This window comes from Oryctolagus cuniculus, chromosome 4, assembly GCF_051225735.1.
Source record: "Oryctolagus cuniculus isolate XC-2025 breed Fujian yellow rabbit chromosome 4, ASM5122573v1, whole genome shotgun sequence".
NCBI lineage: Eukaryota > Metazoa > Chordata > Mammalia > Lagomorpha > Leporidae > Oryctolagus > Oryctolagus cuniculus.
The window spans coordinates 176,084,281-176,098,607 of NC_142870.1; the positions used below are offsets into that span (position 1 = coordinate 176,084,281).

General features: G+C 41.8%; 1 protein-coding gene across 1 annotated transcript in view; it reads left to right on the forward strand.

Moving 5' to 3' along the window:
• The first annotated feature begins 3,970 nt into the window (after positions 1-3,970).
• LOC149127232 (uncharacterized) overlaps positions 3,971-14,327 on the forward strand; it is an 84,219-nt gene continuing 73,862 nt past the window's right edge. The window contains exon 1 of the mRNA XM_089331405.1: positions 3,971-4,061. Within this exon, the coding sequence (XP_089187531.1) occupies positions 3,971-4,061 (91 nt within the window). The remainder of the gene's footprint in view (positions 4,062-14,327) is intronic.

Here is a 14,327-nt window from a genome sequence, read left to right on the forward strand (position 1 = left end):
TGAGGAGAACTGCTTCCTGTAGTGATATGGAATGTAGGCTTCTTCAATGTCAAATTTGGATATAAGGAGTAGAAGTTCCCACGTAAATATTCAGAAGGTGGCCTCTTTCACTCTTGCTGCTTATGGGGAATTGAGAAGAGCAAGATACAGTGAAGGAAATGTTACTGAACAAAAAGAGACAGAATTTCAAGCCTTGGGAAAATCTCAGACTATCCAGACATAGAAGATGTGATTATTTTTGAAGAGGATGTTTCAGAGAATGTGGCACAGATAAAAGGGTATGGTTGTACACCTTGTTACCAATGCTTCATAAAGATCAAGCAATAAGAATGTTCAGTCACACGAGGTTAGAAAGGATGAAAAGTGCGGCTCACAGATCCCTTCAAGCCAAGCAGAGGGATTCTAAAAAGCTAAAGGCATTGCCTCTCAGCCCTCTCAGGCCAAAGACAGAAATACAGAGGGCAGGACAGAAACAGAGACTGGTGCTCCTGTCTTCTATCCAATTGATACCCATAACCCTGGAGGAACAAAGTCCTTCGTATCAGCAGAAACACTTCCAGCTTGGACTGAGAGGAACAAAGTAAAGAATGAAAGATGGCTCTTCAACCCCAAAATCCCACAAACAGAACACAGACTGATCCAATGAATCACCTGCACACCCATTCTACTATTCATGCAAAAGGAAGGCTGACACGGGAATAAGAGCCAGAAGAGCAGAAAACAGGACCAAGTCCCTAGAAGGCAGGCCCAAGAGATACAAAAAAGCTATACTTGAAGCAACCTTAAACAGTATTTAAAACACGTTACATACACGCTCTATGCCAATGGACCATTAAAATTCAGTTTCCATGTTAATACCAATGATAGCATATAAGTAAACTATAATATGTAACCAAAAAACTAATGTTTATTCACAAGTTCATAATGCAACAAAGAAAGATACCAAAAACTTTTTTGAAAAAATTATTTATTTTGAATTCAGAGTTACATGGGGGATGGGGGGAGAGAGAAAGAGAGAGAGAGAGAGAGAGAGAGAGAGAGATCTTCCAACTGATGGTTCACTCCTCAAATGGCTGCAACTGCAGGGGTTGTGCCAGGCCACAGCCAGCACCTGACAGAGCTCCTTTTGGATCCCCTATGTGGGTTCAGGGGACCAAACACTTGGGCTTTCTTCCACTGCATTCCCAGACAGATTAGCAGGGACCTGGACTGGGAGTGAATCTGCCAGGTCTCAAACTGGATTTCACATGGGATGCCAACATTGCAAGTGGCAGCTTTACCAACTATGCCATAGTTCCAGCCCCAAAATAATTCTTAATCAGTAAAGTTCACAATAAATATTTGCTGCTAGTTCATCAGAATTAACAATGACCATGGATTGTTTGACAGAAGTGTCCACTTCATTTATGAAGAAAAAGATAAAACTATTTTTCCCTGATATTTTAAACCAATTTACATCTTTAAAACTTGGTATTTCCAGTCAATAAACCAGTGAATATTCATTCTACACAAGCCATTTTGCTGCATTCAGTAAGGAACACTTGGATGAGTAGGATAGTTTGACTGATCAACCATTTAAAATACAATTTTCAAAATGAGAACCAAGACAATGTTTGGACAAACATGTGTAAGACAAAATAACAAAAATACTTGTAAAGAAGTAATTACAAGTTAGTTAGTTTTATATTAGCATGAAAATGTAAATTACTAAAGCTTATGATGAATTAATTTCCACCTTACTTAATGTTGACCTTTTGGAAAATGAAGTGCTAAATAACATAAAATGCTGGACACATCAAAAAGATTCCAAAGACAAAACCATTCTTTGCTATAATTTGGTTGTGTTTTGACTATGTTCAAACAGAAGTCTGTGACCATACTAGACAGAACCAAACAGATTATAGAAAATATAAAACTCATAAATAGGGCAGGCATTTTCAGAGATTTACAGAAACGTGTTTCTCCTGGAGCCACGAAAGCATCTCCTCTGAGAATACAAGGGGTTCTCTTGATCTCAGCAGCACTAATGATTAGGAACCAGATAGCTTTTTATAAAATCAGTGCTTAAGTTAAGAATTGGTTCCTATGACTTAGGGGAAGCAAGTCAGTGCATTTCCTGGGATTATCAGTGTGTTGGGATGATCTCAAGTAGTGTATGAAAATACTACCTTGTGTGGTGCAGGTTTGGATGACCTTCAAAACTCCTGGACTGCTGTTTGTTGGATGTGAACAGCTTTTTTCTTTACTCCTTGGCACAAAAATGAAGCAGCCTATATGTCTTGCTAGAGCACTATAGACAAATCCAGAAACATCAAGGATTCTCTAGTAGTCAGGGCAACTTGCCACTATGATGTCAAGGTTCTAAGGCTCATGCCATAACTGACAATCTGCCATACTGGTTTCCCATATAAAAGCCCCTTCTTTAGTTTTCCAAAACTTATCAGAGGTGATTACTGATTCACATGCAATTTATTTTACTTATTATAGTCCAAGATCATGCAGTATTCCTGATTTAGTCTCTTCCTGGCTTGTAGACAATCATCTTCTCACTGTATCTTTACATGACAGGGAAGGAGAACGAGGTGAGGGCTTCAGTGTGAGCATTTATGGGGAAACAATTTAGTCCATCATCATCTACATTCACTTATTACTTTTAACACTGACTTTTCTACTCTGAGTGCTAAATATAAGAAATCATATAAAAATAATGTTGTGCCTATAATATTTAAGCATATCACAGACACAGAACTGTTTTCCTCATTCTTTTCCCCTTAAGTTTCCAAATGGATGATCAAATATCCATATACTAGATGGTTTTATATCTCTTTCATCATGCATGTGACATGGGGAAAATCAATTACTCTAGAAACATCTCCATGTCTTCATTTTCAAAAGAAATGAAGCACCTCAAGGAATTTTCATGGTTACTAAATAAAGTAACATTACAGAAAATATAGTATGGGGGGTTCATGGTTTAAGTTGCCACCTCTGACATCAGCATTCCATTTCAGTGTGCCAGTTCTAGTCCAGGCTACTTCACTTCCAATCCAGTTTCTTGCTAATATACATGAGAAGGCAGTGGAAAATGGCCCAAATAGTTGTGCCTTTCTCAATCATGTGGGAGAACAGGATGGAGTTCCTGGTGTCTGGCTCCCTCTTAGCCCACATCTATTTAGACACTTGGACACTGAGTACACAGTTGAGAGAACCTATTCTCTGTCTCTCTCACTCTACCTTTCAGATAAATATGTCTAAATAAAGAACCAGTGTGACATGTGGCACAGTAATTACTTCAGTAACATCAGTTCTTTTTGTAGCAGACAAGACTATGCCATTAAAGATGGGAAATTGTAACATGTATGTTCTTCCGTGAGAAGGTAAAGAGAAAAACTCATCCAATCAAATCCATTGAGCAATTGCAAGGTCTCAAATTCCTTTCCAGTTACATTTTTTTGACAGTCATATCCTCAGGATCACCTTGCAACATGAAAATCATTACCCCAGATGATTGGGGGGGAGAAACTGAGACTCAGTGGAATTAAGGAAGTGAGATTCACATATCTGAGAATTTGCTCTCAGGTTGGTTAGGTGCCTAAGACGCATGACGAATCCATTTGTAACTAATGCTGTCAGCCATGGAGAGAAACATATTCCTCTATTTGAAGCCACATTTTGTTCAAGGGCGCTACATCATGTTCCTGGGATATACCTGAGCTCCATCACTGTCTGCATTTGGGTTTGACAGATTCAAACCCACTCACTGTCTTCTCTCTGACAGAGGTGGACCTTCCCACTTCTGTGGGCAGCCTGGTGCCACTCTCACACAGCAAATTTGCATGGGTTCTCAGGGCTCTCCATAGACACTGCTACTTCAGGGAGCCATACCTTGGGTTTTAGGTTGAGATTAGGATTAAGGATTGGGAAAGGACTCTGATGATTCACTTCCTGAAAGCTACTAGTGCCCACCACCATGACAGATTCCCAGCTATCGACTGTGGACCCTTTCGACAATCCTTTCCACAAGCCAATCACCCTTTTCTACACTCTGGGTCACTGTCACTGTAACTACCTCTCCTCATGCTAGCTGGGATCTGTCTGTATCCTCATTCTACACTCTGGGTCACTGTCACTGTAACTGCTTCACCTTGTGCTAGCTAGGACCTGTCTGTATCCTTATTCTACACTCTGGGTCACTGTCACTGTAACTGCCTCTGCTCGTGCTAGCTAGGACCTGTCTATATCCTTATTCAACACTCTGGGTCACTGTCACTGTAACTACCTCTCCTCATGCTAGCTGGGACTGTCTGTATCCTTATTCTACACTCTGGGTCACTGTCACTGTAACTACCTTCCTCATGCTAGCTAGGACCTGTCTGTATCCTTATTCTACACTCTGGGTCACTGTCACTGTAACTGCCTCTCCTCGTGCTAGCTAGGACCTGTCTCTATCCTTATTCTACACTCTGAATCCCTGTCATTGCAACTGCCTCTCCTCTTGCTAGCTATGACCTGTCTGCATCCTTATGCTTCACACTGGATCCCTGTCACTGTAGCTGCTCTACTCATGCTAGCTGGGACCTGTCTGCATCCTTATTGTACACTCTGGGTCACTGTCACTGTAACTGCCTCTCCTCATACTAGCTAGGACCTGTCTGTATCCTTATTCTACACTCTGCGTCACGGTCACTGTAGCTGCCTCTCCTTATGCTAGCTGGGGCCTGTCTGTATCATTATTATACACTCTGGGTCACTGTCACCGTAACGACATCTCCTGGTGCTAGCTGGGACATGTCTGCATCCTTATTCTACACTCTGGGTCACTGTCACTGTAACGACCTTCCTCATGCTAGCTGGGACCTCTTTGCATCCTTATTCTACATTCTGGGTCACTGTCACTGTAATGCATCTCCTCTTGATAGCTATGACCTATCTGCATCCTTATTCTACACTCCGGGTCACTGTCACTGTAACTGCCTCTCCTCAAGCTTGCTAGGACCTGTCTGCATCCTTATTCTACACTCTGGATCCCTGTCACTGTAACTGCCTCTCTTCATGCTAGCTGGGGCCTGTCTGTATCTTTATTTTACACTCTGGGTCACTACCACTGTAACGACCTCTCCACGTGCTAGCTGGGACCTGTCTGTATCCTTATTCTACACTCTGGGTCACTGTCACTGTAACTACCTCTCTCAGGCTAGCTGGGACTTCTCTGTATCCTTATCTACACTCTGGGTCACTGTCACTGTAACTGCCTCTCCTCATGCTAGCTAGGACCTGTCTGTATCCTTATTCTACACTCTGCGTCACGGTCACTGTAACAACCTCTCCTCATGCTGCCTGAGGCCTGTCTGTATCTTAGTTATACACTGTGGGTCACTGTCAATGTAACGACTCTCCTCATGCTAGCTGGGAGCTGTCTGTATCCTTATTCTACACTCTGGATCACTGTCACTGTAACCACCTCTCCTCATGCTAGCTGGGACCTGTCTGTATCCTTATTCTACACTCTGGATCACTGTCACTGTAACTACCTCTCCTCATGCTAGCTGGGAGCTGTCTGCATCCTTATTCTACACTCTGGGTCACTGTCACTGTAACAACCTCTCCTCATGCTAGCTGGGACCTGTCTGTATCCTTATTCTACACTCTGGATCACTGTCACTGTAACTACCTCTCCTCATGCTAGCTGGGACCTGTCTGTATCCTTATTCTACACTCTGGGTCACTGTCACTGTAACAACCTCTCCTCATGCTGCCTGGGGCCTATCTGTACCTTTATTGTACACTCTGGGCCACTGTCAATGTAACGACCTCTCCTCATCTAGCTAGGACCTGTCTGTATCCTTATTCTACACTCTGGGTCACTGTCACTGTAACTACCTTTCCTCATGCTAGCTGGGACCTGTCTGTATCCTTATTCTACACATGGGGTCACTGTCACTGTAACGACCTCTTCTCGTGCTAGCTGGGACATTTATGTATCCTTATTCTACATATGGGGTCATGTCACTGTAACGAACTGTCCTCTGGCTAGCTGGGACCTGTCTGTATCCTTATTCTACACTCTGGGTCACTGCCACTGTAACGACCTCTCGTCGTGCTAGCTGGGACCTGTTGTATCCTTATTCTACACTCTGGGTCACTGTCAATGTAACTACCACTCCTAATGCTAGCTGGGACCTGTCTGTATCCTTATTCTACACTCTGCGTCACAGTCACTGTAACAACCTCTCCTCATGCTGCCTGAGGCCTGTCTGTATCTTAGTTATACACTGTGGGTCACTGTCAATGTAACGACTCTCCTCATGCTAGCTGGGAGCTGTCTGTATCCTTATTCTACACTCTGGATCACTGTCACTGTAACTACCTCTCCTCATGCTAGCTGGGACCTGTCTGTATCCTTATTCTACACTCTGGGTCACTGTCACTGTAACTACCTTTCCTCATGCTAGCTGGGACCTGTCTGTATCCTTATTCTACACATGGGGTCACTGTCACTGTAACGACCTCTTCTCGTGCTAGCTGGGACATTTATGTATCCTTATTCTACATATGGGGTCATGTCACTGTAACGAACTGTCCTCTGGCTAGCTGGGACCTGTCTGTATCCTTATTCTACACTCTGGGTCACTGCCACTGTAACGACCTCTCGTCGTGCTAGCTGGGACCTGTTGTATCCTTATTCTACACTCTGGGTCACTGTCACTGTAACTACCTCTCCTCGTTCCAGCTGGGAGCTGTCTGCATCCTTATTCTACACTCTGGGTCACTGTCACTGTAACAACCTCTCCTCATGCTAGCTGGGACCTGTCTGTATCCTTATTCTACACTCTGGATCACTGTCACTGTAACTACCTCTCCTCATGCTAGCTGGGACCTGTCTGTATCCTTATTCTACACTCTGGGTCACTGTCACTGTAACAACCTCTCCTCATGCTGCCTGGGGCCTATCTGTACCTTTATTGTACACTCTGGGTCACTGTCATTGTAACTGCCTCTCCTCATATTGGTTGGGACCTGTCTGTATCCTTTTTATGCACTCTGGGTCCCTGTATCTGTAACTGCCACACCTCGTGCTAGCTATGACCTGTCTGTATCCTTATTCTACACTCTTTGTTACTGTCACTGTAACAACCTCTCCTCATGCTAGCTGGGACCTGTCTGTATCCTTATTCTACACTCTGGGTCACTGTCACTGTAACTACCTCTCCTCATGGTAGCTGGGACCTGTCTGTATCCTTATTGTACACTCTGGGTCACTGTCACTGTAACTACCTTTCCTCATGCTAGCTGGGACCTGTCTGTATCCTTATTCTACACTCTGGGTCACTGTCATGTAACGACCTCTCCTCATGCTAGCTGGGACCTGTCTGCATCCTTATTTTACACTCTGGGTCACTGTCACTGTAACTACCTCTCCTCATGCTACCTAGTACCAGTCTGCATCCTTATTCTACACTCTGGGTCACTGTCACTGTAACTACCTCTCCTCATGTTACCTTGGACTTGTCTGTATCCTTATTCTACAATATGGGTCACTGTCACTGTAACTGCCTCTACTCATATTAGCTGGGACCTGTCTGTATCCTTATTCTATACTCTGGGTTACTGTCACTGTAACTACCTCTCCTCATGCTAGCTGGGACCTGTCTGTATCCTTATTCTACACTCTGGGTCACTGCCACTGTAACTACCTTCCTCATGCTAGCTGGGACCTGTCTGTATCGTTATTCTACACTCTGGGTCACTAGCACTGTAACTACCTCTTCTCATGCTAGATGGGACCTGTCTGTATCCATTTTCTACAATCTGGGTCACTGTCAGTGTAACTGCCTCTCATCGTGCTAGCTGGGATCTGTCTGCATCCTTATGCTACACTCTGGGTCACTGTCACTGTAACTACCTCTGCTCATGCTAGCTGGGACCTCTCTGTATCCTTATGCTACACTCTGGGTCACTGTCAGTGTAACTACCTCTCCTCCTGCTAGCTGGGAGCTGTCTGTATCCTTATTCTACAGTCTGAGTCAGTGTCACTGTAACGACCTCTCCTCGTGCTAGCTAGGAGCTGTTGTATCCTTACTCTACACTCTGGGTCACTGTCACTGTAACGACCTCTCCTCATGCTAGCTAGGACCTGTCTGTATCCTTCTGCTACACTCTGGGTCACTGTCACTGTAACAACCTCTCCTCATGCTGCCTGGGGCCTGTCTGTATCCTTATTCTACACTCTGGGTCACTGTCACTGTAACTTCTTCTTTTCGTGCTAGTAAGACCTGTCTGTATCCTTATTCTACACTCTGGGTCATTGTCACTGTAGCAACCTCTCCTCATGCTAGCTTGGACCTGTCTGTTTCCTTATTCTACTAAACCATTTTTGCCTCCACAAAGTATAGGATCCCAAAACCCTGACATCATGAACTTGCACCAGGACCCTTTTCTACACTCTTCTGTCCATATCTGGTAATTGTAATTAATCTCTGAGGCCTTTGGCTCAAGGCAGGTGCTTCATTCTCTGAGATGAGTGATGACAGCGATCACAAATTTTAGGAAGTACCACTGAACCAATTAAAGATAATAAGTAGGCCGGTGCCATGGCTCACTTGGCTATTTCTCCGCCTGTGGCGCCAGCACCCTGGGTTCTAGTCCCTGTTGGGGCGCCAGATTCTGTCCTGGTTGCTTCTCTTCCAGTCCAGCTCTCGGCTGTGGCCCGGGAAGGCAGTGGAGGATGGCCCAAGTGCTTGGGTCCTGCACCCGCATGGGAGACCAGAAGGAAACACCTGGCTCCTGGCTTCGGATCAGCGCAGAGCTCCGGCCATAGCGGCCATTTGGGGGGTGAACCAACGGAAAAAGGAAGACCTTTCTCTCTGTCTCTCTCTCTCACTGTTTAACTCTGCCTGTCAAAAAACAGATTAGAAGTAATATTTTCAGTCAGTATTGGAGTCACTCTGCAATAGTGGCTCTATCTGATGTTTACAAGCCCAGTTATCATCATTTCATTAGAGAGTTCTAACCCCACAGTGGACAACCGTACTGCATTATGTATAGAGATGCAAATAAGAACTCACAAAACAAAGGACGAACCAAGAAAAAATGAGGAAGTCCAAGGATAACCACTGACTCTTGAAGAAAAGGGATAATTAATAGAAAAGAATCCATACTGAAAAAGATTAACATCTACAGTTAGGAAAAAAACAATAACTGACTACAGCTGAAGGAAAAATTGTAAAATACAATGCTTCATGTTTAATGTCTCAGAAATTAAAGGTTCCCCCAGGGTTTTAAGATTTAGTAAAGCAATTACAATTGATCTAATACTTGGGGCATGTCTCAGGTTTCATGAAATAAGATTATGAGTTTTCACTCAACAGGTAGATCCATTCATTTTGGTCCATGAGTATGGAGTAATTTGGTATTTTAAACAATATAAATGGTTTGCCAGTATGTAGCATCACCCAATCAAAAAGACATGAAAGACACTAATAAAAATAAAAATGATTTGGTTATTAAAAAAGTAAAGCTATTCCTTACTCATGCATTGGAAAAGTCAGTACTGTTAAAATGTATATACTGCCTGAGTAATTTACAGACTCAATGGAATCCCTATCAAAATACCAATGGCATTCTATACAGAGTTGGAAAGACAATCCTAAAATTCACATGGAATCACAAAAGACCACAAAGAGCTGAAGTTATCTTGAACAAGATAACCCGAGCTGAAGGCATCACAATCCCTGATTTCAAAGCAGACTGCAAAGCTACAGAATTAAAAATAGCTTGGCATTGGCATAAAAACCAATGAACAGCTCAGTGGAATAGAAGAGAGTCCCAGATCAATTCACATGCATATAACCAGCTGACTTATGACAAACGTGCTCCCCATACAGTGGAGTTAGCGACAATATCTTCAAAAATGATGCTGGCAAAACTGGATGCATGTGCATAGAAAAATGAAATTAGATCCATTATCTCTCACATACAAAAATCAATTGAGCATACATCAAAAACCTAATTTTAGACCTGATATTTTGAAGTTCCTGAAAGAAAACTAAGGGAAACACTCAAAGACATCAATGTAGGGAACACCTTCTTGGACAGGATCCCCAAAACTCAGGCAACAAAAGCAAAACTAAGTAAATGGGACTGTATAGAACTCAGAAGCAAAGAAAATGATAGAGTGGAGAGACATCCAACAGAATGGAAAAAAATAATTGTAAACCATCTATCTGGCAAAGCATTAAAATCTCGAATATATCAGCAACTTAGAAAAGTCAAAAACATCAATCCAATACAGGAATGGAAAAGGACTCGGACAGTTCTTGAAAAGCAGATTGAAAATGCAAATGGCCAACAAATATATGAAAAAATGCTCATCTCTGGGCTGCAGGGAAATGCAAGTCAAAACCACAATGAGATATCTCCTCACCCATGTTAGAATGGATAAAATCCAAAACACAGAGTAACAAATACTGACAAGGACATGGTGAATTAAAGAGAAACACTTAGACACTGTTGAAAGGAATCTCAATTAGTGCAGCCATTGTGGAAAACAGTATGGAGATGTGTTTTAAAACCAGAAATCATGTGATGTGCCACATCACATGATCCAGCATTCCCAGCACTGTGTGTATACCAAAATACTTGAACACAAGATATCCAAGAGATACCTGCATCATGTTTTTAGCAGCACTGCTCAAAAAGGCCAAAATTTGGAACCTATCAAGGTGTCCATCATTAGATGAATGGGTAAAGAAAATGTGGTATACATACACAATGGAATTTTACCCAGCCACAAAAACAATGGAATTCTTCTATTTGCAGCAAAATGGACATTAACTGTAGCACATCCTGTTGAGTGAAATAAGCTGGACCTTAAATGGATTTAGGGGGAAAATAAATGTTTTTGTGCATTCGTATTGCTGCAAATACAGTTTTCTTAAACTTTATTTTATGCCTTTGTGAAACCAATGATTAACAATCTTATACTACTAAATTTTTAATCATATGTAATTACTTTAAAATTTACTGCATAAGAGTGAAATGATCTTTTTTTATTCAATTGCTGTTTACAGCCATTGTCTATATTCTCACTAAACTGTTGGCATTTTGTTTTTTTATTTGTTAAACTTAAGTGGTAAAATATTAACCCTTTTTACTGTAATGTAATTTGAAAACTGGCTCTCTTCAAAAACTAAAACCAAAGACAAAGAAAAGGGAGAAGGAAACATGGCAGAAGGGAGAAAGGGGGAGTGAGGAAGGGAATATCATTAAGTTCTTACAACTGTGTCAACAAAGCAAGCTGAGTCTGGGAAACACTAATTAAAACTAAAAGATATGACCGGCGCCACGGCTCAATAGACTAATCCACTGCCTGCGGTGCCGGCACACCGGGTTCTAGTCCCGGTTGGGGCACCGGATTCTGTCCCGGTTGCCCCTCTTCCAGGCCAGCTCTCTGCTGTGGCCTGGGAGTGCAGTGGAGGATGGCCCAGGTGCTTGGGCCCTGCACCCCATGGGAGACCAGGAGAAGCACCTGGCTCCTGGCTTCGGATCACTATTAACTACCATTCTTCCAGAAGTTGAGAGGCATTTTTCCTGTTATATAATATAGTTAGTAGTACTTCACTGCCATGGTGAAACAGGGAAGATTAAATTGAAGGATAAAATTCACTATAATTCTCTAAAAATTCTGTTACTTCTTATTTTTACTTAAAGTGACAAGACATAGAACCTATGTATATTAATTTAATGTATTTCAGGATAAATTGTTCAGAAAGTCCATTATACTATTCCACAAAATGCTAATATTGTATAAAATATACAATCTAACTGGAGAATTCTCATTTCTTTCTTTTGAACTTCACATATGTGTGTTTATACACAAACAAACATGTACACACACATAGATGTAGAGAAATGTTCAGGTCATGTATAGTCTATACATCCAAAATAGGTCCTGCCCCTAGATTTTTAAAAATGAATGACTGAGGGGCCGGCGCTATGGCTCACTTGGGTAATCCTCCACCAGCCTGCGGCACTGGTATCCCATATGGGCACTGGATTCTAGTCCCGGTTGCTCCTCTTCCAGTCCTGCTCTCTGCTGTGGTCTGGGAGGGCAGTGGAGGATGGCCAAGTGCTTGGGCCCCTGCACCCGCTTGGGAGACCGGGAGGAAGCACCTGGCTCCTGGCTTCGGATCAGCGCCAGCGCTGGCCATGGACGCCATTTGAGAAGTGAACCAACGGAAGGAAGACCTTTCTCTTTCTCTCTCTCTCTCACTGTCTGTAACTCTACCTATCGAATAAATAAATTAAAAAAAATTAAAAAATGAATAACTGAGATGCAGTTTCATTTAGTTCACAGGAAATGTGCACTCTGAGAAATTGTGCAGCAATTCAAAAATTTTTTGCAAGAAGTGCCCTTACCTCTTAACCCATTTTGAGAAACTTTTCAAAGAATTCTTATATATTTTGCATATGTAGATGACCCAATTAATATAACAAAAGTCACTATTCCAAAGTACATTCCCAGAGTTGGGTAACCATTACCTGTCAATTTTGGAATATTTGCAATCACCCTGAAAATAAGCCATGTATCACTTATCCATCACCCCTTTAGTCCTTCTTTGTTCCTTAGTTCTACACAACCACCATGTTTTCTCTCCAAAGATTTCCCTGCCCAGGAAATGTCATTTTAAAAGAGACCTATAGTATGTAGCCCTTTATGAATGGCTTCTTTCACTTGGTATACTACTTTCAGTAGTATGCTACCATCCATGTTACAACATCTATTTAATCTTTTCTTGTAAAACAATGTTCAATGTAGTAGAATACAGTTCTGTTGTATGATGAGCATTTAGATGGTCTCCACTTAATGTTACCATGAACATTCATTTCCACCATACTGCATGGACAAAAATTTTTTCCTCTCGTGTTATTGGATTTAATCAAACTCTGAGTTAATTGGGCCTACTTTTCCATCTCTCCACCTTTCTTCATGTTGTCCTTTTTGTTCTTTTACTTCTACTCATGTAACACCATTTATTCAGACCCAGCCCAATATTTCCCTTTTGTCAATAAGCTTTGCTTTCTGTCACACTTTTGACTCTTATAGACTTGAGACATTTCAGTGCATGACATCCAGTTAGAGCAGAGCCACCTAGCCCTTTATTTCACATGGCTTTTATTTTTATTCATGGGAAATAATCTTGTCTAAATATAAATATGCTTCAAGGAGATTACCTGAAGTGCATGTCACCTATCTTTGTATAGACTGAGGATATTTTAGCTTACCATTTTTTCTGATAAAATTAAACACTTTATACCTTACCAGAAATTTCTTCTTTCAAATATTTACATAGCATTGTGAATAAGCTTTAGGATGAAACTTTTATTCCAAATACATTTTAAGCAATAAATTATAAAATTAAATGTACTTGTTTGCAATAGAGTAGGATTTATCTGTCAGATTCTCAGGCTATATGCCCTGAGGAACAAAAAGTGTAAATTTACTCTTTCATGCCGTAGCCAGAACTAGGATTTGTATTTCATAGTTTTTGTGCACTGGTTACAGTTGTTCTGATACACCAAAACATAGAACTTTATGCTACCCTTAGAATGCCTGTAATGAAGCCCAGGAATGAATTGTTTTGGAAAATTTGATTTACTCATTGAATCTAATATTTTTAATAGAAAACATTTTTAAAAAGTTTATTTATTTGAAAGACAGAGTTACAGCGAGAGGTAGAAACAGAGAGGTCTTCCATCCGATGATTCACTCTCCATTTGGCTGCAATGGCTGGAGCTGCACTGATCAGAGGCCAGGAGCCAGGAGCTTCTTTCAGGTCTCCCACGTGGGTGCAGGGGCCCAGGGACTTGGGCCATCTTCTCCTGCATTCTCAGGCCACAGCAGAGAGCTGGATTGGAAGAGGAGCAGCCGGGACTAGAACCAGCGCCCATATGGGATGCTGGAGCTTCAGGCCAGGGTTTTAACCAGCTGTACCACAGCACCAACCACTAATAGAAAACTCTTAAACTTTTATTTTATAAATATGAATTCCAAAAGTACCACTTTTGGACTACAGCGGTTCTTCCCTCCATAACCACCCTCCCACCCACAAATCATCCCATCTCCTACTCCCTCTCCCATCCCCTTATTCTTTAAGATTCATTTTTTAATTAGCTTTATATACAGAAGATTAACTTAGCATATACTAAGTAATGATTTGAACAGTTTGCACCCACACAGAAACACAAAGTATAAAGCACTTTTTTAAAATTGGTATTACCATTAATTCTCATAGTACAAGACCATTAAGGACAGAGGTCCCACATGG